The following is a 27,162-nucleotide window of genomic DNA, read 5'->3' as shown; positions in this document are numbered from 1 at the left end:
CCAGTGGTTCTCAACCTTTTCAGACTGTGACCCCCAAAATAATCATATTTTAAATGGGGACCCGGCACCCTGACGAGCATTAGAGTTGAATAATTTTGTATAACACGTTTCTATTGTGAAAATAGCAGATCTACATGCTCACAACGCCTCGCAACGCAAGGCGTTGTGAGCATGTAGATCGGCTATTTTCACAATTTCTGCCTCTAATATTTGACAATTTGGCCAATGTTTAATTTTACATTTCAGAGGTATTAACAAAATCAATAACCAAAGACAATGCATAGCTATTTTTTTTCCATGACCTTCCTGGACCCTTGATCAATTCCAAAACTTTTCCAGTACTGGAAAAATATTTTTCTAATTTCAAAATATTTCCAGGAATTTCATGACCGTGCAACTACCTAACCTGTAGTCCTGGTTTCCACTCCCCCCCTGCCCCGCCAGGGAAATTGGGGAGCACCTGGCTGGCTAGGAGGAGGTAGTATAGAAACCAGGACTACTGCATGTATTTGTGAGGGCATTTACCCTAGGAGACACAGGGAGAACATGCACAGAACAGAAAGGCCCTATCGCCAACTCCACCTAGGGTGTGGGTTAGAACCTTCTGCTTCTAAGATGGTGTTGTACTCTATGTATCTGTGTCAGCAAGTAACCTCAGCTAGATAGCGTGTAATTGTGGGCTCGCCAGTACCTGGCGAGCACACTTTAGATATTGTCATTATTTATTTATTTATTTGTTTATCTAGTAAGTAGACGGGATTTTCGGTTCCTTTCTACTCCTACATACTTAGTGAGAAAATGAAAATAAAAACATCAATGTGTTCAGTTTACAGTGGCGAAGTGTGCTATCATTTTCTATAGCAATCGGCCAAATGGTGGCGCTGTAGGAAGCCTTCGAAAGTGCGATCTTTGAACAGGTATAGCTCATGCTGTGTTTTAGGTACAGCCATGAAACCTGTATACACGTATGCGTCTCCTCATGCCGAACAACTTTTACCCTCTAACTTTTGACCTCTGACCTTTAGGTCTCCCACAATTCGGAATTATATGAAAAACAGTAAAAATCTATCTCCTCCTGGGATTTTCGCGTCAAGTGCACGAAACTTTTTTTCACATGAACTTTGAACCTATATCTACACAGGCTATGTGGTGAGAAGTTTGTACGTTAAATAATGATTTTTTAATAATTCAATATATGTTGCGGTTTTATGCAAATTATTCTTCGGCCTCTAAATCATACATGCAAAGTTACACGTTCATGGCATTTGGCAAAGATGTGGAGGGTTAGTCAAAGTATCACTGAAACCAATTTTATTCCAATTGGCCAAAGGGGGGCGCTATACGAAGCGTCTGAAAATTCAAACTTCAAACAGGCATAAGTCATGACTCGTTTCGTTTGAAGACATGCAACTTGTTACACGCGTGCTTTGACTCAAGCGGAAGACATCTGTGTTGTTGTTAAGTAAGCTCCGCCCTTCGATTTTCCGCCATTTTGAGCAGTTTGTAAAACGCGTAAACCCGCTTTTATTCTGGAATTTTCGTGTCACGTGCACAAAACTTTTTTTACGTGAACTTTGGACCGATATCTAAAGATCTGTCAGATCGGATTTCTTTAACATTGAAACATGCTTTTTTAAATAATTCAAACAATATTGCAGTTTTATGCAAATTATTCTTCTGCCTCTAAAACATACATACAAAGTCACATTTTCATGACAAAATAGTGTAGAGGGTTAGTTCAAATATCACTGAAACCAATCTTACCCCAAATGGCCAAAGGGGGGCGCTATATAATTTTGAGCAGTTTGTAAAACGCTTAAACCCGTTTTTATTCTAGGATTTTTTTTGCAATTTGCATGAAACATTCTACACGCAATCTAAGGACCTTTATCTAACATGCCTATGAAGTGCACACAAAACAAATATAAAATAATAATAATAAATCTAGCTGCAAGCAGCGATAAAGTGGCCAAAGGCAAAAACACCTCAAATCATGAACACAGCCTGCAATGTGCGTGAAATCTTGCAAGCACATTCCCAATAGGTCAAGGAACAGATACCACCCTTCTCACATTGGCCTGTTATAGCGCCACCAGCGGGTCAACTTTTGCATAACACATTTTTGGAACAAAATGGACCAATCTTTGACGTCAGTAACGTCAAAGTGAGCACTGCCTGCGATCTTGACATTTTGTACTTTTATAGCCATTGTTTTCTGGCTTGAAGCGAGCCCACAATTGTTTCGAAGGAACAATATTTTTCTAGTTAAATTACAATATTTGTACACCATCTACCGTCCACCCACAAGGCGAGTTTAATTAAGGACATAAACATTTTTTACAAAGTAGGCCAGCACCAAGACTTCAGGGAAAAGTCTGCATCTCCGCAACCAGTCGATGAGTTAGTTACTGTAGTGAGTGGAGTCAACCAGGGAGAACTTAAGTTCCATACCACAGAAAGCTACATCTCTCTTGCAGGGCTGGATGGCTGGTGTGAGAGCCCTACAACTGAATGAACGTCAGGCCAAAAGCTGGCCAGTCAGAGCCATGGAGTTCCAAGTTATGTTAGCTGTTAGCCTGACAGTGTGGTGCGGATTCAACTTCCAATCCCTTCGACCTTTGCTGTGTGTCAAGCCCTCAGAACCACGATAGAACGTTGAAGCAGCCTTCGCCTGGTGGTCAACCTGGGAATGCATTTAAATGCTACTGCGCGTGCGTATCCTAATGCTAATGCTCGGTGATCAACACTTCAGCAAAATTGGCGGGCACGGCACTCGAGTCCTTGCCGCTGCACGCGCCGAGTTTGAAGTCGGTCGGCCCCATATACAGTATGCACATGGCCATATATGGGCATGTGGTCAGAGCTGTGGTTCTGGACAACCGGATCTCTGTAATGTCTGTATCTGTCCATCAGTTTATGTGGAGATTGTTGATGTCATCAAGAAATGCCCATATGGGCATGCCCCCTTTTGTGCCCATGTGTGAAGCTGACTGATTCGTTTGTGGCTGATGCCATGACGACACATTGGGGTCAGAGCCCTCTGGAGAGTCAGTCATCTCCGTTTACTTCTTGGGGCCAGGTCTTCTACATACACATCTATTGGCGAATATTGACCAAGCGCTGAACCCAAAGTTTACGGAATGCACTGGAATCTATGGGGAAGAAGTGACATTTCCGGTGTACATGAAATGAAGCACATGACTGGCGCTGTTTCTGAACCCGCATTGGCTGAACTTTCTATACAAGGCTCTGATTGAGGTTAGACAACACACTCTATATTTGGGCGTAGTTGCATTGGGACCTCCTTATATGGTTATGGCTGTGTCAAGAGTGACATCAGAGGTCTGACTGCCCACCCACCCTCACGTTTGCCAATTTAAATACAGGATGACACGTTACTGACAGGGTTGAGACCGACTTAATGAATTAGGCCATTCCTTTTTTAAAGCTCTCAAAGTTGATATACATTGAGTAAACATGGCTGGTGTTGTCGGTTTCCAGCGATGGGTTGGAGCTCTGACAAGAGGGAGAGGAGCTGGGATGCCAGTCCTCCTGTCGGCAAGCAGAGCAGCATCGGGACCTTGGAAGGACATGCTTCCTGGCCCGTACCCCAAAACACCTGAAGAGAGGGCCGCTTCAGCTAAGAAATACAACATGAGAATTGAGGACTACGAGCCTCATCCTGACAACGGCGAGGGCTTCGGTGATTATCCAAAGCTCCCGGATAGATCTCAGCACGAGAGAGACCCCTGGTATGCATGGGACCATCCCGATCTGAGGAGGAACTGGGGCGAACCGATGCACTGGAACTTTGACATGTTCATCAGAAACCGAGTGGACACCTCTCCCAGCCCTGTTCCTTGGCACACGATGGTCAAACATCTGTTTGGCTTCATTGGCTTCATGCTGTTCATGTTCTACGCCGGGGAACAATTCCCAGCATACCAAGCTGTTGGACCGAAGCAGTACCCATACAATAACCTGTATCTGGAGAGAGGAGGAGACCCTAACAGCCAGCCTGAAGACGTCAAAAAGTATGAAATATAATGGTCTAAACTGTCACGATACTTGTGTCTATAATATATTTCTGTCTTGAATAAGTTAGCATACATTAGGAAATCTTTTCTTTACTATTATATATTTATTGTTTATATATATATATATATATATATATATATATATATATATATATATACACAATTTAATTGTGACAAAGGAAAGCAGAGGCCATATTGTTGCTGGTCCTTAAAGGTATATTCAGTGATTGCATTTCATTCAAATAAAAATATAATTGGTACATTTTCCATTCATTCTCCTCACTAGAATGTGTGCTGACCATATAGGGACTTCCATGGCCCGTGTTACGAGCATAGCTAGGTTCGGTTTTCAGAGGTGGCCAGCCAGTCCTCGACCAATCAGGGTAGAGTATGGCCGTAGTTATGTTATGATGTTTAGTTATGATGGTCAAAATAAAAGTTTTGAGAACCACAGTCGCTCTGAATTAAGAACGTCTGCTAAATGCCTAGATTGTAAACTACTGAACTCATAAAACGCCACAGTCTGGTAGTAAATCAGTATCATACATATCCTGAAGCTGGAGACCGATATTCAGTGATTGGGTCTAATGACCAAAACAAGAACATTATAATGGTGTAAAAAATCTATAAAAAACTAAACATTTCCACGCTGTAAGGCCAGTTAGGGACAAGATGACCCCCGGCCACTTTCATTATCACTGAATACACCTTTAAGACAAAACATCTCTTCACAGGCAGCAGTGCTGCCCTAGGATAAAATCCATTGCCAACGAAGATCATTTGTGTATGTGTGTGTCATGGCAAAGTTAGAAGATTCTAGAATAATGTCTAGAATCTAGACGGGCAACAATCATGCTCTGTGCTGCAGTGGAGTGGAGGAAACATGCCAATCAACTAGGATCAGTCCTGTCAGTTGGCTGGTGAAACAAAGCAGATGAGCCATGTGTGGCAGACAGAGAGTGACAGCTCTAAAAAACCACGAGGCCGTGGGGTCAGGTTCACTCAGGAGATGAACGGTCATTCTGTGGGAAATTGTCTGCCCAATGGTCAGTTCAATTACTAGAAGGATTAAAGGACAACTTCACCACTTTTTAACCCATCTTCATATTACAATAAAATAGCACCATGTTGTTGTCTCTTAGGAGGGCTGTGGGCAGTTCAGAAACCTGTCTACCAGTGACATCAGTGTTAGGAAGATTAAGATAAAAAATCACACCCAATGTGAAGTGAGCGGCCGTGGTCGTGCTTGCATAACGTCTTCAATCAATTGGTAATTGGTGATGTAATACAAGCTACACACACACACACATATTGCTATGGCAAAACGCTGAGGAAAACACATTGCTATGGCAAAACGCTGAGGAGAAGTGGCTACAGATAGTGGCTACAGATAATTGGTGAAGTAATATGATGTAATATGGCTACGCACACACACATATTGCTATGGCAAAACGCTGAGGAAAAGTGGCTACAGACACACACGGTTTACCACCACTCAAAAATAAAACAAACAATGGCTTCCATTATAGCATATAGTAACCTTTCAGGATTAGCTTGAATCCCCCATTGATGAGGTCACTGGTAGACAGGTTTCTGAGCGTTGACTAACCAATGCTGAAATCTAAACACAGACGCTTTCCCCGTTTTAAGTATCTAACCAGCCCTTTTTAACAGGAGGTAAGGGTGTAAGAGAGAAGAGACCCAGAACACGGAATGTTGAAAAGGAGATTGGAATGTGTTGAAAAGGAGATTGGAATGACTGATCTGTGGATTTACTGCTCTGATTGTATTTCCTGTTCGGTACCGACCCCGCCTGAACGGCAGACAAAATGGAATCCAAGGGATTGGACTGCCAGGGCTTGGGAACACGGATGAACAGATTTGTACGCTTTGACATTCCCCTTGTGCCTGCTTTTGCTCACCTCTTCCTTCTGTTTCCCCCCAGATTGGCTCCCTCTGCACAAGCCTAGTCAGAGGTCCAGTAGGCCCAGGCCTCACAGCCAAAGCAATCCCCCACAATAAAGCCATTGTCACTTTGCTCCTCAAAATACTGTCTGCCTTTTATTCTCCATGGCCACCCGACCAGGAGCCACAATATATGGATACAGGATAGGTAGGGACACTAGGGACATCTGGGCACCTCGATGTCCAAAATAGTTAATATATATGTATGCCTATATATACAGTATATTTTAAGAATTGTCCTAAGTAATGTAAAGTATATGAACATGCAAGGTACATCATTATCAGACTTCATTTTATCCTTCAACTTCTTGTTTATGCCACAAAATGACTGTATATACAGGTTTTGTAGCAATTGTAAATGTATTATTAGACATTACTTGTCGAATGTTTAAGCATGCTCTTTCTAATCGTGTATACTTTAGAGTTTAGACCATAAAGAATAGAAGATTTTACATAGAGGTGCCGACTGCCGAGATGTCCACCAATCCTGTAACCCATACAGTAGTACAGTATGTGTATGTTGCGACGGCGCAAACCAATGCTGGTCGTACTTACTGGTCACCATGGCATACTGATGCGAGGTCCGTCTGACTCTCGGGCAGCGCTCTCTTCCTCATCCAAAGCTACTTAGCAGTTAATTGCATTTCCCAGGCTGACAGGCAGGTGCGCATTATCTCTGGAGAACATGCATGATTCAGATTTCATATTTCCATTCCGATTGCCTTTCAAAGTTTCCAGGAGGTGCCCTTTTTACAAAAACTGGAAAAAATAATGAATGCAGTTTATGTTCTCTGTCATGAGGCAGTTGACTATCCTATCCACACAGAATGAATGAAAAGGTGTTTTTAAATTACCCAATGATGAAGCTCTATCATGGATTAAAATGTTTGGTGAATAATTATATCCTAATTATTATTCCCCTGCCAAGCCATTTGTATCCTATCCATAAACTTCCTCTTTCTCACACACACACACACACACACACACACACACACACACACACACACACACACACACACACACACACACACACACACACACACACACACACACACACACACACACACACACACACACACACACACACACACACACACACGTAAGACGCCTAAGGGTGACAAGCGACCTTGCCCATATATGGAGACCCCTGGTACCCATATATGGGCAATTCTTTCAACATAAGATGTTGCATTCAAGTTCAGGAGAGTTTGGACAAGGCAACTCTCTTGAATGCTGCCTTCATGTATGGCATGGAAAGATGGCATTTGCATTTCTTTCACCATAGTAAGAGGAGAGGGCACTTTTTTTTACAGACAGATAAAAGGGCAGGGACTCAAGCCCCCTTTGATGCCCATGTGTGCACGTGCCTGTGGAGAATTAACTTTTATTGATGCTGAATTGTATCTGTGAGCAACGCTGAACACTGTCCACACATTTGTGTATGTGAGCCATCTGTTCCATTTCTGCATTCATATGTCAGAGGGGCATTCAAACATCTGAAATAGCCTGACCCACTTGTATTTAAGTCCTTTTTTGTCCCGAATCCATGAAAGCCAAGAGACACGTGGACAGTCACAATATAATGCAAGAGGGTGTAAAAAAAGGGGTAACATATTATAGACAGAAAGGAGTGGTTCTGGTCCCTCAGGCCTGACCTACAGCATATGAATCAAACTCTCTGCCAGATTAAGGCCAACCAGTAACCACCTACCTCCCCTTGTTCCCTCGATCCGTACCTCATCTTTTTCATGAGTGCCACGCCGTCTACAAATCCTTTACTACCAGCCAAAGAACTTCAGTTCTGTTCCCTCATTCACAAGAGGACGCTATCCTTCTATGATCCTTGTTATTTTCCACCCTCCGGAACATCTATCCATCATCTTCTTTTCAGTTTTTGTCTTTCTTGTCACGTAACGATCGTCTTGCTCAACATAATTGGCAACATTTCTCTCCCACGTTTCTGGCTGGCTCCTCCTCATTAATTAGCTGATAAGGCTCTTGTTCCCAAGGGAAAATAGGAGTGTGGAAAAAGCTCATTATGGGACGCTTCAGTAAAGTTTGAAGAAGCCCGAGTTATACTTGAATTGTGAGGAAATAATTTTGTTTAAAAGAGCGACTGGCTTCACAAAAAGTGTCTTGAAGCATAAGTATAATTTCTTTCTTATTTGAACCCATTATAATTTAAATTAAACACTTGTTTATTCTAGACAGGCACAGTTAAAGTGTTAGAGAAATAAAAGGACTATAACCAAGCCCCCAGAACCCTGGGGGCGCCCTGAAACCAAATGGACATGGTGGCCGTTTTGAGGTACTGCAGTTGGGTCTACTAACCACATGAACGCGCATAGGCTTCTTTGTATTGACGCGCGTTCATACCGGAAGAGCTCGTTCATGAATTTGAGCCCATCGCGTCCATGAACACAAACTATGACGAAAAATGCGTCACAGTGGCCCCGGTCACGGTTTTACTAAGCGGAAGGAGGGGTGAAAACGCCTCATGCGCTGGGTGAGCAACTCAATGCAAGTGGACGGGCGGGGATATCTGGTGTCCTCTCTATTCTTATTATAACTCTATGACTATAACCATACGTTCCAGTTACAGCAAGTTCACAAGAGGACACAGGAGGACTAGCCTGGCATGGCCAGACTAATATCACTGCATAGACATTAGTCTGGAATATCTGTGTGACACTGGAACCTGCATTTTCAAGGGTCTGATTTTGAAAAATGCCTCTGGCGATAAACCCACCCCACATTTGCATACTTGGCCCTGGGCAGGCAGCGTAATCCGATCACAACCGAGCGGTGCCAGGCCAAACCTACCAAGGGATTATTATTATTATTTAAGACAGGCAGCCTCTGTGGATAGCTTTAAAGCACAGCTCAAGACCTATTTCTTTACTCTTGCTTTTAGCTGAATGTTTAAATCCCTGTGCTACTAATTGACGTCTGCACTGTTCTGAAATTGTTCTTCAATGTTTTATGTTTTTATTTTTCTGCTTTATTGTAATTAATTATTTATTTTTATTTTTAATTTTATCTGTTAAGCACTTGTGCTTGATCTTCTGCTCTGTAAAGCGCTTTAGCTGCATTTCATGTCATGAAAGGTGCTATACAAATAAAGTTTTATTATTATTTATTTTTGCACTGGCAGAGCCGTCTGGTTTCAGGGTGGACTCAGATAAGATGGCTGCCACTATGGTATCATTCTGGAAATGGGATTGTTAATGCCATGTCACCTCTATGATGTCATCTCTTCCTAATCTATTCTACACCTAAATGTAATTACATGGTTTCCACCCTTATAGTTGTGGGTCTAAGCTATTGTATTTCAGTCACACATATACCAGGATTTGTCTCATTAACATAACATCTCATTTGGAGTTAGAGGCAGCAACAGCATAAAGCAGAGTGACAGACTGCGGAATTCTTTCATTAGAGAAAAACTTCTTCAGGATTCATTATGTCTTGGCTCAGATTTCCATTGTCATTACTCATTCAACTCACCCAGTCCAAGGCCTGCCACAGCTGTGTAGTGTAGGCCTATGTCATTTTCAAACGCAAGCCATTTTCCTGTCGCTGATCAATCCGAATGAACAGAACGAGGAAAACAAATCGTTTTAATCCACTTAACAGAAAGGAAAGCTAAAGAGAAATGAAACCTGACCACAATGCCTATGAATTATAGCCAACCATATTTACAATATACAGGAGGTAATTTATTGGTAACAAGTGTTAGTAGTTAAGGACTATCAAAAACATTAATCTTAAAATAACATATAGATAAATCAGTGTTATACATGGGGGTCATTGGTCAACCATTCTTTACAATATGAGCTATTGAAGGCACAGTGATGGTAGCATTTCTTCTTCTGAGGTTCTCTTATACTAAGTTCATGGCATAATTCCATGCATTACATCAGTGCATCATCCATTATGACTATTCATTTAGTAAAGTAGCAAAATAGTCATTCTGCCCCAGTGACTCAATTTACTCATTGAGCTTTGTAGCTGGACATGATCCAAATCCAGATACACAGTTGGCGTGTAACAATACACGTTATTTGTATTGAACTATTCGGTACAAGGCTTTCGGTTTGAGAAATCAAACTAAAAAAAACCAAAAAAAAACGACTTTACTATGCTCAAACAGATCCTCCCTTTCTCCTGAAATAGAGCTCTCTCAATGGCTCCTTCACAAGCCCATTAAAACAGAATTGTTTTGGCTTGAATTTGTTTATAATTAATAGCCTACATAATGTTTTTTTTTTTTACTTTTTTAAAGGATCCGTTTTTGGTTTGTATGCTAGAAAGAGTCAAATTTCCACTCTTTGCTAAAATGAAAACATACCGAACCGTGACACCACTGTACCGAATTTTGTCCCGTGAATTTTGTGAACCATTACACCCCTAATACACAGTGAACACACATTATTAACCTTTGTCTTGACAGTTAAAGTCTTCATCAAACACCACCACCTAAACCGGTACAATACACTGCAACCCCTTCCTTAAAGCCTTATTTATGCTTCAGCCATAGCGTTGTGCGACATGTCGCTTTTTACTTTTTAAATAGACACGTCAAACGACATTTTATCGCGGAAGTATCAATCATGCTAAACCCCCATATTCTGCACCATAGCTCAACTTGCAAAACACTCGTCAGTCACCCACAGGATTCATCCATCATCAACATGAGTTACGGTAAGTAACAACAGGTACTATGACATCAATATTAGCAGTTAAGGCTGTTACTTCATACAATAAGAGATGGTTATTTAAATAAATAAAAAGTTGCATTGATAGGCTTAGTTGAGTCTATGTCAGTCTGTGATAAAGAGATAGGCACGTTAATCAAGGCTATATAACAATTAGTATTCAAAGTCCAATCATACAGTATATTACAATGTGCTGCTGTAGTGATTGCCCAGCTGTCTAGGATTGTGCCTATGCATACATGCTATAATGCCACCTGGGGCTAGGTAGGATTTACACTGCTGGCTCAGTATCAAAGCATATCCTTTAAATTGAATGGTAAAGATAAACATACATATATGTATTATTTTTTTTTAGATTGTATTCTTTTTTTTTTTTAGATTGAAAGAATGAAATGTATCCAACAAAAAGTATCCCATCTGTGCCACATACCCGTACATGAGAGCCTTCCGATTTGATTCTTGTTGATTGATTATGCAAATTGTGTACGTTAGAACGTGGTCCTGTGAATAATTGGCCAGCTGTCTTGGCACATGCAGCTGCCTCTGCATGAATTCTACAGAAAGATGTGGAATTCAGAGTTCACAAAGCGGTTCTGCACTGTCTGCTGCTCAGTCTGTGTCTGATACATTCAAACTAAGAAAACAGATGGGGGAAATGATGTTTTACCACCCCAGAGGGGCTTCAAGCTGCATCAACAGTGTGTCAATAGCCATAACTGTAGGCTGCTGCAATATAATCTTGTAGGCCAGGTTCTGAGGAATGAACTGTGAGTTTGTTTGTAATGAACCACCATAAACAAACTGAGTGCACATGATATTACAGTAGGACTACTTTGCACCCAATTTGCACAATGTATACATTATGTTAAACCTTAACATAATGTAAAAATGTAAAAATTCTGCTGTAACTTACTCTTCATTTATACCTCAATACGGAGACTGAAGTTATTAGGGTAAATTAATATGGATCATAGATAGCGTTCATTTGGATATACTGTACTTATCTGTTGAAGTCTATTTAATTTACAATTAACAATTGAAGCATGTAACAGATACTCTTATACAGAGTGACTGAAAAAGGAAATGGATTGCGTACACATAGTGTATGATGTATGGCAGTGGTCTTCAACGTTTTCAGGCCAAGAACCCCTTAGCTGAGAGAGACATGAAGCAGGGACCCCCCCCCCCCCCCCCCCTCTACATATTGTGTAAATGTGTGATACAGATTTTCATCGATTTCATAGATAGATTCATAAACTCGCTCTGTCATCGGTCTGTTAGATTTGTGTTGATGCGTTTTTCTTTCAGACTTTTAACCACTTAAATCGTCGTTACTTACTAAACTTGACCTTTCACTCTGTATAATAGCCGATAGCTTGTAGATCTGCCATTTGTGGCTTAAGTTCTCTTCAGAATTGGGATGCGAGGGTTCAGGTTGATTTTAAAAGAATTATCCTATCACACAAAGATTTGGTGTCCCCCCCTGTAGTAACTCTGAGGACCCCCTAGGGGTCCCTGACCCCCTGTTGAAGACCCCTGATGTATGGTAACACCCTATAGCCCTCCGTTTCCCCCCACTCCTGTCTCTCGCATGTATTCATGACTTGAATGCGTTGACAGGCAGCTGAACAGGTATAGACTAGGAATGCATTACAGGACTGACCCGGGCTGACTGTATTTTGCTGGAAGGCATTTCCTTGTGTCAACTGGACAGCCTAAACAGTGGGATAATAATGTTACAGGGGGCTGACTGGTGTGTCACAGGGAAAACTCGGACCAGGCTGAGCTGAGACAGCCCAATTCAGAAATCTTCAGTGGATTTAGTCTCAATCACAGGCTGAGAGGTGGCTCTTCACTCGTTTTCCTGGATTTCAGGTGAGGGAGAGGGCAAGTTCAACTGAGCATGACGGGCACCAGGGGTGGTGATGTGGCTGCTCCCGTTGCTGTTACCGAGAGAAGGAATATCCTGCTCATGTCTCATCTCCAACTCTTCATCCTGAGTGTGACAGGACAACGTTGAAGAAGAGTGAAAAAAAGAAGTTGCAATGGCGTCGGCAAATGATGAAAAAAATACATCGTACAACTGATGGGGTAGTAGGGTTAACTGTTTTTGTGGTTAAAATTAGGTAATGCAAGATTTCCACTAAATGCATCAGTATTAAACAAAATAATATACAAAGATAAAAATAAATAAAAATGTAGGACTATGGATGGAAATGCTAAATCTGGTATATTTACACATATGTATATACATGTATATATTATTCATTAATATGCGCTGCCCAGTCCAAATAATCAAATAAAGTATAAAGCAATAAAAGATAATACTTTCACTAATGTTGTTTTTTAATGAAAGCAAACTAATAGATACGCATCATTATCTCGACAAGGTCAGGACAAGGAGATTATGTTTTCGCCCCTGTCCGTGTGTCTGTGTGCACTGTGCAGCTACTCTCACAAAACACTAACTAAACCGAATGGCATACACTTGAATGCCCACCAGTAGGCCCAGGAAAACCAAGCCCCAGAACCCAGGGCTAGACTTGAAGCAAAAGGACATGGTGGCCAAAGCTGGAACTGCAGGCGGGGTGAAAAATACATGAACGAGCAAAAGAGCGGGTCTGCCGGTCGTGGCGTAAGACGCTCGTCGACGTAAGAAAAACTGGATCATCCAGATGATCCAATTCCCCCTCAATGCACATGGATTCAGCTACTTCCGCATGCTTCAAAACACACTGAGCACTTGCATTGAAATGAATAGCTGGGGGCGGGGCTATTCGTTCTCAACCGATTCTGTGCCACCGCCACTTGAAGGCGCCAAAGTCTGTAAGCCTTGCCAGAGTCTCTCCCATAGACGAGCGCTGTAACATACGGGGACCCACACAGCAGTGACGTGCGTGTACACGTTTGTGCGTGTCATGAAAAAGACCCGGATGAAAATGGCTACAAGATAGCCATAGGCTATCAGTCATGTTAGAAGCCCGATTTTCGGCGATTTAGCCGTAAATAAACCTTTTCCGCTTCCATAAGAACACAGTTCAGAGAAAATGAGCTTCAAAGATGTGAGAATGTATTGGATTCGGCTGCGCGATTCGGCGGCGTTACCCTCTCGCGGGCCGATGTAAACAGATAGCGGCCGGCGGCCTGGATGAAAATTTAGCCTCAAGCTTCGGTGAGGCCTCCGATTATTTAATTCATTTTATATAAAAAGCCGATATAGTTCGGGATCGGCACCCCGTGAAACGTCGCGCCGCCGACAGCATAGATTCAGTAAACATTGGGGGGCTGTAAACTTGGCATCTGGCCATTTTCAATGGAATAAATCGTCGGACCACGTAGAATGGCTCGTTGGAAAGCGTAGGAGGAGCCAGAACCACCTACGTCTCTACAAGCAGCTCAGGGTAAGTAAAATAGCAAAAAAAAAATGTTTCTTGCCGAGAAAAAAAAGCCGAACTTGTTCGGGATCGGCACTAGAAGGGATATATACTCTATGAGGAAAACTCTCCAGACAACCATTTCCAAGTCGGCCTCATAATGGTGCTATATCAGGCCGCTTTATGTTTTGGCCTACAACTCTAGAATTGTAGTTCATACAATACTTTTATTTGTATTACAATTAGCCCTTCGCTATGCCCCTCCTAAAGCCGTCCTTGTCCAATGCCAAGTTAGCAACAGGTTACTAACGCAGCTGACTTGGCAAGCTGCCATGGCAGCGCGCATCGCTGTACCGCGAGTCTGGCTGCTAGATAGAGATGGGATTTATGGTTCTCTGAAGTGAACCGGATCTCTGAGATCCGTTCCTTTCAAAGAGCCGTTCAAAAGACTGCCTCATTTTAGTTACTGGTTACTTTGTAGATTTTGATTATGATTGTAAATCACTTCCACCCAAATAGGCCTATACATTTTTGCCATTGGATACATTTCTGGCATTTGAAAATAGGTGATCTACAAGCTCACAATGTGTCACGTTGCAATGCATTGTGAGCTTGTAGATCAGCTATTTGCAAATGATTTTTCTACATTTTACTCATTGGAAAACCTGTGAAACAGGACATTCTGCATAATGAGTACGTTCTAATATTGGTACTTTAAGTACATTTTGAAACCAATACTATTTTACTTTTACTCTAGTACATTAATAACATTCCAAACTTGATTGCAGTATTGATATGTTTACCTAAGTAAAGACATGTAGTACCTTTCCCACCACTGTTCATTAGAAAGGAACGGCTCCCTACTGTGAACCGAATCATATCGTTCATTTCAAAGAGTCGTTCAACAGACTCGATTCGTTCGCGAACGTCCCACCCACTCGCTTCCGTGTCACAAACACTGAAACAAAAACAGAACGGATTGCACTGACCTACACAAACCCACGGGAATAATTTAGGAGCACTTCATGAGAAAATATAACTGGTAAAACTTGTGTACTGTATGTTAATCTGACTTTAGTATAGGCTATTGTTTTCTTCCTGGACGTGCGTTTGTTTGTGGCAGGTTAGTCTGCAGCTGGGTGCTATTGCTGCACGCCGCCATGGCAGCTTGCCAAGGCACCCGCCTTAGTAACCTGTCGCTAAACGTGGCATTGGGCATGCACGGCTTTAGGAGGGGCATAGCGATCGGTCAATTGTCCCTGCATTCCTTGGATCATGATGCAACCCCCCATATAGGCCATGGCCACGATTTTATGACATTTTACGTGTTTGTTTCTAAACACACGTTTTTGCTACTAAGGCTTTTGTCCAAAACTCACACATCGATACACATTATCTCATGTATCATTCAGATGTCATATTCCATTAATATAAGATTGGCAAAGATTACATCCAAAGTTTGTGGGAAGGGCCTGTTTTACAAAAAAATATCATTTTTCAATCAATGCCAATTTCCTAAACTGTAATCCTGGGCACTACTGGGCAGTAGTATAGATATATTTTTGTGAGAGTACCTACCCTGGGAGACAACGGGAGAACATGCTAACTCTTTTGGCCCTTTTGCCAACCCCACCTAGGGTATGGGCATTGATGACGAGGAGGAGAGAACACGGCCCCAGAGCCCTTATCGTCCCCGCGGACACAAGGGAACCCGGAACCTTCTAGCTGTGCTATGCCATGCCCCCAACAATATAACATATTAATGAGAAATGCTACCTTGAAGCTGAATAATAATTGACCATTACAGGGGTCTGAATAAATGTGCCAATATGATTGCTGCAGTCAACCAACACAAAAAGCGAATTTTCCTGTTGTACCTTTCAAAACAACCTCGTGCATTTCGACGACTGAAATACTAATCTAATTTACAAAAGAGTGGTCCCGTTTATCCCAAGGTTATTCAGCTGGTGTTACAAGCTTTGCATTTCATCTCATTAACAAAGGGTCACGTTGTTGAAGTAGCTGACGGTCCTCATTCATATTAAATCTATTGTCAGAGTACTGTAGCCTTGAACCCTGCATTCTACTATTGTCTGATGATAATGAAAAAATTTAATTACTGTGTTGTACTTGTTTTGTTCACACAGGTTGTTCTCTAATAAGCTTGTCAGCTACAGTACATGCCTACAGTACGATGTATACATTTACCTGAAACCACAGTGCAACATTTTATTAAAAAAATAAATCAATCAATTTAAACTGAACAATTAGAGGCCTGTGCCTTCTCACTGCATCCTAATCTGTCACTAGTGTCTGGAATGGTTACTTAAAACCCATTTAGGCCTAGGATTATTGACTGCTTTAACTATTAAAGTGATCCCTGACTAATACGACAAATATGTCTTAATACATTATAATTGTCCTCTATAACTACAATGTAAAATTAAAAACACCTTAAATATTTTATTTCTTCTAGAAATAGCTAATCTTTCACTCAGTAGGGGAAATGCCTGTCGCAAGTTGATGATGTCATAAATGTCATGTGTCATTTTTATGGCATGCATGTGCAAAAAAACAAAACACAAACACATTTGAAATATTGATTTGATGCTCATATTAACCATAGGAAGTATTAAGTTTGTTTTTATTTTCACATGCATGCCATAAATTCCATAGGGATAGATCACAATTGACATTTATGACATCATCAACTTGCGACGGGCATTTCCCCTATTGAGTGAAAGATTAGCTATTTCTAGAAGAAATACAATAATTGAGGTGTTTTTAATTTTACATTGTAGTTATAGAGGACAATTATAATGTACTAGAAGCTGGGCCGCCCTTCGACCTGGCCAACTCGGAACAATGTAAATAGGGAATGAATGCCCCGCCCTTTAATGCAAACCCCATTATACCTGTTTTCATAGGACCCGTTTTGACCATCTGTCTGCCTGTGTCCATTTATGCTATTTATCCTAACCCTAACCCATATATGGAGATATTTGTATCTGTCTGTCTGTCTGTCTGTCGGCGTCCATTTTATGTCCATATGGAGATCACTGCAGTTATAGTTCTGGGTCCATTTTATGCCCATATATGGAGATATCTGTCTATCTGCTTCCATTTTATGCCCATATATGGAGTATCTGTCTGTGCCTCCAACTGTGTTGCAGACACAGTGCCGGTTCCCCCTTTAATGCAAACCTCATTATACCTGTTGTCATAGGACCCGTTTTGAACATCTGTTTGCCTGTGTCCATTTATGCCCATATATGGAGATATCTGTATCTGTCTGTCTGCGTCCATTTTAGCCGGTTCCCCCTTTAATGCAAACCTCATTATACCTGTTGTCATAGGACCCGTTTTGAACATCCGTTTGCCTGTGTCCATTTATGCCCATATATGGAGATATCTGTATCTGTCTGTCTGCGTCCATTTTATGCCCATATATGGAGATCTTTGACCATCTGTTTGCCTCTGTCCATTTATGTCCATATATGGAGATATCTGTATCTGTCTGTCTGCAATCCATTTTATGCCCATATATGGGGGCATTCATTTTATGCCCATATATGGAGAACGCGCGTGCCCGTGGGACGAACGGTTCTCGAGATACGCGGATTACATACATACATACACACTCACAGAGATTTTTTGTTGACTCATGTGGCGTACGTGATGTCAGAGCCTTTTATGAAGTGATGTCACAATGAGTCAGAGCTTGCGCCGATTTCCTCCGGAACAGCCTGATGTCAACAATCAACCCCGCATAAGGAGATTCCGAACGTTTCGCGCCGGTTCGGGAAAACCGCGCGTCGGGTCGGGTCGAGACCCGGCACTGCACTCCGTGCCGCGGCGGGGAACGCGCGTGCCGAATCTGAAGCCGGTGGGACGAACGGTTCTCGAGATACGCGGATTACAGACACACAGACAGACAGACAGACAGACAGACACACACGCAGAGACTTCTCGCATTTATAGATAGATTAAGGCATATTTGTCGTATTAGTCAGGGATCACTTTAAAAAATAGCAGATATACAAGCTCACAGCGCGGCACCGAGTGCCGCGCTGCGAGCTTGTAGATCTGCTATTTTTTTTAAATCGTGATAATTTGAATTTTGACCCGATTCTATAAGTGTCTTTTGAATCCTTCTAAGGCAGGGGTTTTCAAAGTGGGTGACGGGGCACCCTGGGGTGCCGTGACGGCAGTCCAGGGGTGCCGTGAGATAATTTGATAATATTTGGAATTTATTTGGACACTTAACTCATACAGTGCCCCGGGCCACAAGTGGCCGCTAGAGTGCCAGAAATATCTGTATAGGCCTTCGCTCTAGCTACCGTAGAAGAAGACAGTACTGCTTTGTGTTTTCACTGCAGTATAGATTGAGTTTTTTTGGGGGGGCTCTAAACTTTATTTTAAACCATTTTCAATGGAATAAATCGTCGGACCATCTAGCGTCTCTCGTTGGTAAGCGATGGACGAGCCAGGACCACCCACGTTGGTCCAAGCAGCTCAGGGTAAGTCAAATAGCAAATAAAATATTGTATTGGATTGAAATAAAGCCGAACTTGTTCGGGATAGGCACGATTAGGGTTAAAAACATATTTAGTATTTTAGCATTTTAAACTTGAAGTACAAAGTTAATTTCAGTTCTAAGTTCTAACCAAAATGGCTTTTATCTCAACGTTTTCCTCGCAACATAATCGCTAGAATATGGCATAAATATAAGGTGTTGGGAGTGAAAATTATGAATATAATGTAGCGGTGCCTCGGATGAAAATAATATTTATAGGGGTGCCCTGATCCAAAACGGTTTGGGAACCCCTGTTCTAAGGTGTTTTGAAAAACCTATGTTTCTATGTCAGCAATCTGGCCAGCCGGCGTCAAAGAAAAGGTCCTTTTCACTTAACTGGAGCTCAGTTAGTCTGTTCTTGAGAGACTACTGTGTCAGTGGTTCTCAAACCTTTTCATGTTAAGGACCCCCAAAATGATATGTATTTGGCCATGGACCCGCATCTCAAAATATCTAGTTCCAGGGACCACCCAGAAGTAAAATTTTAGTTACAAACGTTCGCTTTGAAAATACATATATTCAAAGATTTGCACACATTTTCACAACTTTTTCAAAAATAGCAGATCTACAAGCTCGCAGCGCGGCACTCGGTGCCGCGCTGTGGGCTTGTATATCTGCTATTTTTCACTGGTTAAAGCATTCAATAATCCCAGGCCTAAATGGGTTAAGATCCTTGAGTTGTGTCGAGTGCACCCAGAAGACCCCATGTGAGTGGATATTCACCGCACCGTGTCAGCCGTCTCCTCTCCTTCAGTGTGCTCTCCATAGTGACTGTACTGCTCCATGTCGGACAACGCGCTCTCCACTGCCTCCTCCTCATAGTCAGTATGGTAGTCTGACTCCTCTGATGGGAGGGACAGGCAAGAGGAGGGGGGAAGCAGGGGGATGGCGGAAGCAGGTGAGCGATCAGTGAAGGGGTGGAGGAGAAGAGAGCAGGAGAGATGGGGAATGATAGATGTAGATGTGCAGGTGGATGAGAGGGCGAGTGGGTCACAGGGATGAGAGTGCAGCAAGTGGGAAGAAGCAGAACAGGTTGCAGGATATAAATAAGGAGGAAGGTGGAGAGAAGAATTGTGAGTGCAACCACCCTGCTAAAAATGAACTAACACTGTAGATCCATATCATCCAGCTTTTAAATCCCAAACCGCCAAGTGGACTTAAAATACAATTTTCATCAAATTGTGGCCATTGTGTTGATTTCCACTGACGTTCAGTCTCATTCAAGTGATTGAAAAGCCTTAAACACAATTCGGTAATAGGTGGCAACTAAACCTTTTTTTTATTTTTTATTATTAAATCATTTCTGTAGCCGGAGTTATATTGTTGAGCAGTAATGAGAGAGCCTCTTACTTTCTATGAGCATTTCCATCAGCTTGTTTCAATCAGTGTCTGTTCATAATTTAAAATTGGGATTTCAGCAATATATGTTCGCTTTCAAAAAACAATTTCCTACACTATTTGCAGACGTCATTTCCATAGATTGCCACTTTTCTTCCAACTGCCTAATCCAAGCTTGTACAAGGTGGAATGCCAAATCGAGAACATTTGCATGTGTGTGTGACTGTGTGCAAACGTGGGAGTAGAAAATGGATCCAGGTAATTTAGCTCAATATAAATATTACCCCAGCTTTGAGACTGATGGCTTGTTTCAATCAGTGTCTGTTCATAATTTAAAATTGGGATTTCAGCAATCTATTTATTTCTCTCTGTGTAACATGCATTTTACAATAACATTGTCCAACTATATTATAGTTGGACAAATAAAAACACAAGCTCATCTAACCAAAATGACATATTTCATTACGCTACACTGCCCTCACATCTAGAGTTCAGGCCGCTACGCATTGTGGTTTAATAATGAAAACATTAAAAACAGTTAATTCAACTTTAATATACACGTATAAAGACAGTGAAATCCTATATTCATTGTGGGTTTTTGGTTAATAATTAATACATATTTATTCTTCAACCAGGATTGATTGCACTTAAAGGGCCACTTCACCTCTGGGACAACCCCATCTTATTTTATTGTTGTTTGGGACACGATCAACACAATCCTGAGTTATTTTTTGTGTTCAATCTGTTTTTTTTAGATATTTTAGTATTTCAGCATGACTATGCATTTTGCATCACTAGTACATGCTGAAATACTAAAATATCTCAAAAAACAGATTGAACTCAAAAAATAACTCGGGATTGTGTTGATCGTGTCCCAAACAACAATAAAATAAGATAGGGTTGTCCTAGAGGTGAAGTGGCCCTTTAAGCCTTCATTGCACAACATGGTTTTCAAAAATATCCCATCACAGCACATCACATCGATCGATCACTAAACTGGTGCCCTCCTCCAGAGAAGAACACAACAGAGCATCCACACTCCACAGCAATGCTTCTTCCTAAGTAAGAAACTACTCAGTCACCCTACACCAAACTCTAACATTCTACCAGTGGTGGGGAAAGTACTCAAATGTTTTACTTTAGTAAAACTATCAATACTGCAATATAGAAATACTCTGTTACAAGTAAAAGTCTGAAATTCAAAATGTACTTGAGTAAACGTATTGGCATAAAAATGTACTTACGTACCATTCAGAACGGGTACACATTATTGTGTATCATTATTTTATGCTTTAACTATTGAAAAATAGCAGATATACAAGCTCAACGAGTGCCGCGCAGCGAGCTTGTAGATCTGCTGGTGTCTTTTGAATCCTTCTAAGATTTTTTTGAAAAACCTATGTTTCTATGTCAGCAATCTGGCTCGCCATCGTCAAAGAAAAGGTCCTTTTCACTCAACTGGAGCTCAGTTAGTCTGTTCTTGAAAGACTACTATGTCAGTGGGTCTCAAACCTTTTCATGTGAAGGACCCCCAAAATGATATGCATTTGGCCATGGAACCCCATCTCAAAATATTGTATCAGGGACCCCCCAGAACAAAATATTTGTGTTACAAATGTTCACTTTAAAAATGAGATATTCAAATATTTGCAAATATTTTCATGATTCTTCAAAAATAGCAGATCTACAAGCTTGTATATCTGCTATTTTTCAATAGTTAAAGCAGTCAATAATTCTAGGCCTAAATGGGTAAAGTACCAAAAGTAAAAGCACTCGTTATGCAGAATGTCCCATTTCAAGTTTTCAAATGTATACAAATATTTTGGCCGAAATTTATATAAAGGCTGAAGTTGTTAATGTATATGAGGTGTCCCAAATAACCCCCGCCTCTCATTGAAAATGAATTACTAGGGTGCGTCAACTGCCTCTCGTCTGAAAGGTGCTAAAGGCTTGTCACAGATATAACATAATAGCACTTTTTTTTAGATAATTATTTTTGCATAATCGTCATAGTTGTTTCCATGTTGAAAAATGTTAATAAGTTTTTAATAGCAATTATTTGTTTAACAATTAATCGTCAAGTCAAATGTCATGATAGGAACATGTGCATTCGGAACATGGGGCGGCATAGCTCAGGGGTAGAGAAACCGTTATTAGAGCACGAAGGGTTCCCGAAAGGGTTCCCAGTTCGAATCCGGGCTCCCCCTGAGTTAATGTCGAAGGGTCCTTGGGCAAGACTCTGAACCCCACATTGCTCCCGGTGAGCAGGTTGGTGCCTTGCATGGTTCCTCCGCCACCGGTGTATGAATGTGTGTGTGAATGGGTGAATGTAATGCACAATCTCTGTAAAGCGCTTTGGATAAAAGCGCTATATAAATGCACCATTTACCATTTGTCTTCGTAAATTGGGGTTTATGCACAGCAATACTATAGCAGCTCTTCTTACTAGCACGGTCTGATCACGTACTACAGTGGGTTGGGAACCTGACAAAGAGTTACTCTTCTGTTTTTCCATACATACTGTATTGCACTAATGCACCAGCGTCACAGTCATTAAATGTTCGCTTTCAAAAAACAATTTCCTACGCTATTTGCAGACGTCATTTCCATAGATTGCCACTTTTTTTTTCCAACTGCCTAATCCACAGGATACTTGAAGTACAATGTGGAATGCCAAACCGAGAACATTTGCATGTGTGTGACTGTGTGCAAACGTGGGAGTAGAAATGGATCCAGGTAATTTAGCTCAATATAAATCGCCACTGTCGGGCAGAAACATTGTATCTGAGTTTCAAATTTGTACGTTTTTTTTTTTCGCAAAGTACAGCCCTGCTTCACCATACAAGGCTGTTGCACAAAAGTAGTGAAAACAGCAGATCTAGAAGCACACAACGCCTCGCACAGATCCGCTGTTTTCACTAGTTTAAGTCATTTTTTAAATGATAAATACAAAACGAACGGTTTTGGACATACAAGGTTTCTACCCGACAACGCCGAAATATTACCCCAGCTTTGAGAGTAATGGCTAGGTGAACAGAAGGAAACAGCCAGCCATTGTAACAGTAACTCCCCTATTAAGATAGATAAGATAAACCTTTATTGATCCCCAGGGGGATATTCGGGAATAAAGCATAGCATATTAGACACCCGGATATTAAAACCGGAGCAAATCGTCGTTGTCGGGTGGAAACCGTGTATGTCCAAAACCGTTTGTATTCTATTTATCACTTGTAAAATGACTTAAATTAGTGAAAACAGCCGATCTACAAGCACACAACGCCTCGCACCGCGAGGCGTTGTGTGCTTGTAGATCTGCCGTTTTCACTACTTTTGTGCGGTCTTGTATGGTGAAGCAGGGCTTTAATTTGTGAAAAAATTTACAAATTTGAAACTTGGAGATCAGTGTACCGGTACTTAAATACAGTGAACCCATGTTTGAACCCATATTACTGTATAACATATTTCACTATTTTGCGAATAAGGGTGAGTCGTATACGGCCCTTTGGTTTACTCTGATCGGCCCGTGTAGGGTTAATGACAAATTACAAAATAAACACATTTTCTAATTTTACTTCATGCATGGACTAAAGCTGCATTTCTTTTATTTTGAAGTTTTTTATTCACGTACATATGGACGCAATGCGTACATCATTATGTGTGCGTGATCGTTGTCTCAATAACAAGCAGGTGGTCAGACTGGTCACAAGTCAAGACGACCTGCCTTACCGTACCCATCAAAAATGGCTAAAAAAAGAAAAGTTGATTCCGAATGCCGGTTTTCAACAAAAATTGTATTTATTTACTGAAGTCAGTAAAGCTGTGTGTTTAGTTTGCGGGGAGCACTGCCTTTTGGCCCAGCCCTCCACAATATTTTCTGTTGTTCATTTGGCCCCATGGGAAAAAAAATTGCCCACCCCTGATCTAATGTCTATAAACAGTTTGTGTGCGTATGTGTGTGTTGATAACTTACCATCCACTATGGTAGGTTTGGCAGGCTCAATGCGCGACACAATCTCTGCTAGGTCAGTGAACGAAGCATTGGGACATGTTATCACCTGCAAACACATTAACATGATTAAGTATGGTGTAAAAAAAAAATAGCATATACAGTACATCCAATCTGCTGCATCAAATGCCCTGCAAAAGGTTAAACTCCAATCTGTAACCTCATCTCTATTTTGCAATTATTGTCTTCATGTTCACCCTCTCTCCCTCTCTTACAGTACATTGTTTCTGTGTGATTATGGGCATTTATGTTCTCTTGAACATGGGTATTCATACTGTCTTCCTGTCCTCCCTATACTACCCGCCTTCTCTTGCTGTGGTGTTCTTCTGGAGTCAGGCATTAATTAAAAAGTATTTGTGTAGTAGCAACCAGTAAGACTCCCTAATCGGGAGATAAGCGACCGTCACGTTGCATACACAAACTTTAGAAGGCAATGTTAGCCAATCAGGAGGGAATATGGGAAATTTGATGACATGACTTTAGAGATACTGTAGGAGCAGTGTCCAAAAATGTGTTTTGCAAGAATCGGCCTCATGGTAGCGCTAGCAGAGGGCCATGTGAGAAATGAGGGGTGGAGGTTGTGGTTTGGCAGCCAAGGAGTGTGTGTGCAAAGTTTGGCATGGATAGGGGCAACGGTGGCGGAGATATGAGTAGGGCAAAAGTGTGAAGTGTGACTGACAGACAGACATACTGACAGCCGGTGGAGGTTTTGATAGTAAATGCGACCTGACGGTCGCAATAATCGTTGGATTGTGTAGCAGTAGATCAATACATACAGCTTATAGCTAGGAGGAATTCTAACTGTATCATTGGATAATAAATCATACAGTAAGTAAATCTAAGTTCACCAACTTGTTCATGTTGCATTATGGCTCGCATTTGCCGAGTTGCAGCCACCTGTAGGTGGCTCTTTTCCGGTGAAGGATATTTTCTTGGGAGACTTGCCCTCACCCAATTGAAGCTCCGAAAGCCAGTGGTTCTGAAACGTTTTGATTTCAAGGACCCCCATAACTTTGAGACAATAGAAATGGACCAAATGGACCTTTATGGGTCCATTTGGTTCCATTTGTACACTCTCAGGGCCCTAGTTTATTTTTTTCTTTCCTTAACATAAGACCTGGAGGAGTGGTCAGTGCTGGTTTGCTATTTTGAGGATGGTAAAATGCACATTGTGCGAGGCGGTAGACACTAAAACAGCCCTGAATTGGTCATCACTTTAAATCAATGTGGCTGGCTACGGTGTATTTCAAAATCAGTTATTTTACCCATCCTTCCATCCACACACCCCCCAAACTACTGCTGCATACAGTGTATACATCACCTTCCTAACTTAGAATCTGCCCTCCGTCAGACCCTTTTATATTCTCCTATGAATGTTAATCTGTGACTTGCCTGCCTGCTATGCTTCTTCAAGGTTCAAGGTTGTACTTTATCGTTACGTCTTTTGTACAGGTGCGTAGGAGTAAAACATATTTTTCCTTCAGACAATGCAGTGGTATATATAAAATAACAGCAAAAAAACAAAAACACATCTAAAGATAACAAAAAAAAGTAATATTACGTAATAATGACATAGGAAAGAAAGAGAGTGCAAAAGGCAAAAGAGAATGAAAAAGCATCCTCAGCTGTACATGTGCATAAAGTTTGGTATATTGTATACACCAATGGCATTTTCCCCCGTAGTAGCTAGCTACTACTGTGCTTTAACTTGTTGTAAACATCTTCACAGTGTGTTCTATGTGCAAACAGGTTGGTATAATTAAAAACTTCACAGTATATATATTTATGTAGAGTAGGTGCAGTTCAGCCTCACACACAGTATCTATTTATGTACTGCAGGTGAGTCTCGAGCGTAATAGTGCAGGGAAGGACGAATGGGAACCTGGGATGGGAAATAGGGGTGGGCGATATGGAAAAATACAATATCATGATATTTTCCCAAGCTGTATCACATGATACACGATTTTATCACGATTCTTTTTTCACGTTGGTTTTTATGGTTAGTTCTCAAGTTACTTGACAAAAACTAGACTCTCTGGGTTCCTTTTGGGAGGTCTAAATTGAACTTTACAAGTATGTAACTCTGACAGTATACAAATGAAACCAAATGGACCCGTAATTTTCATTTGTATACTGTCAGAGTTAAGGGGAGACCTTGACATTTTAAAGTTTGAGAACTACTGATTTAGACCAAAATGCAGGTTTAAATTGAATTCTGCAATGAATCTCTGTATTAACGATTAAACAGGATCTTTTACAAGGCTCCCTCAATGGACCAATCCCCAATCACATACACACCCATTGTAACAGTTACAATGGGTGTGTATGTGATTGGGGATTGGTCCATTGTATCACGATAATACACGATACCTCTGAAAAGGCATATCGTGGAGACATTGTATCGTCTCAACGATAATTATCACCATATCGCCCACCCCTACTGGGAATGGGAGCCTTTTTCTGTGGCTTTGGTTTTTTATTTTCATCATCCTACACACTCCTCCCGTCTCCTCTAATGCTTACGTTGTTGTTGCTTTGTGTCTTGTGGAATTCCTCCTGGTGTCGGTCCTTTAACATCTTGTCCACCACACCACTGCGACTCCACACATCAAACACCGTCTTGCCATGCTGGTAGCCCACCTCCTGGAGCACACACACACACACACACACACACACACACACACACACACACACACACACACACACACACACACACACACACACACACACACACACACACACACACACACACACACACACACACACACACACACACACACACACACACACACACAAGGTCAAATGCTGTGTATACATAATTGTATACAGCAGGGTTCCCCAATTATCCCCTGTCGGGTGAAAATCTGTCCAAAACCATTTCTTTTTGCATTGCATCATTTTTTGCATCATTATTTAAACTAGTGAAAACAGCCGATCTACAAGCACACAACGCCTCGCGGTGCGAGGCGTTGTGTGCTTGTAGATCGGCTGTTTTCACTACTTTTGTGCGACGGCCTTGTATGATTTGCGAAAGAACGTACAAATTTGGAGATACGAGTTTTCCACCCGACAAAGACGAAATACTAGTGTTGTTGCTGCTCTTATACCACCATTATTACTGGGGTTGGTGTGGGCCAGACAGTAGCCC

At 41.5% G+C, this 27,162-nt stretch overlaps 2 protein-coding genes across 3 annotated transcripts in view; one reads left to right on the top strand and one right to left on the bottom strand.

The window, feature by feature from the left end:
• Positions 1 to 3,477: 3,477 nt before the first annotated feature.
• LOC308298793 (NADH dehydrogenase [ubiquinone] 1 beta subcomplex subunit 8, mitochondrial-like) lies at positions 3,478 to 4,047 on the top strand (the record flags this gene model as incomplete). Its single annotated transcript, XM_080742468.1, has 1 exon — positions 3,478 to 4,047. One exon carries the CDS (start codon positions 3,478 to 3,480, stop codon positions 4,045 to 4,047), a length of 570 nt encoding a protein of 189 aa, XP_080598594.1.
• Positions 4,048 to 12,019: 7,972 nt separating this feature from the next.
• Positions 12,020 to 27,162, bottom strand: part of pnpla7a (patatin-like phospholipase domain containing 7a) — a 67,918-nt gene continuing 52,775 nt past the window's right edge. Inside the window, exons 33-36 of one of the 2 annotated variants that reach the window (XM_080743187.1) lie at positions 26,538 to 26,657; positions 23,979 to 24,063; positions 19,399 to 19,514; positions 12,020 to 12,716 (exon numbers count right to left, since the gene is read on the bottom strand). In XM_080743187.1, coding sequence (XP_080599313.1) covers positions 12,573 to 12,716; positions 19,399 to 19,514; positions 23,979 to 24,063; positions 26,538 to 26,657 — 465 coding nt within the window. In that variant the 3' untranslated portion in view covers positions 12,020 to 12,572. The remainder of the gene's footprint in view (positions 12,717 to 19,398; positions 19,515 to 23,978; positions 24,064 to 26,537; positions 26,658 to 27,162) is intronic. The other variant, XM_080743188.1, reaches the window with a different exon arrangement.

This window comes from Nannobrachium achirus, assembly GCF_963921795.1.
Source record: "Nannobrachium achirus genome assembly, chromosome: 15".
Lineage (NCBI taxonomy): Eukaryota > Metazoa > Chordata > Actinopteri > Myctophiformes > Myctophidae > Nannobrachium > Nannobrachium achirus.
The sequence above is the reverse complement of the archived record's forward strand: the minus strand, read 5'-3'. Positions and strand labels throughout refer to the sequence as shown.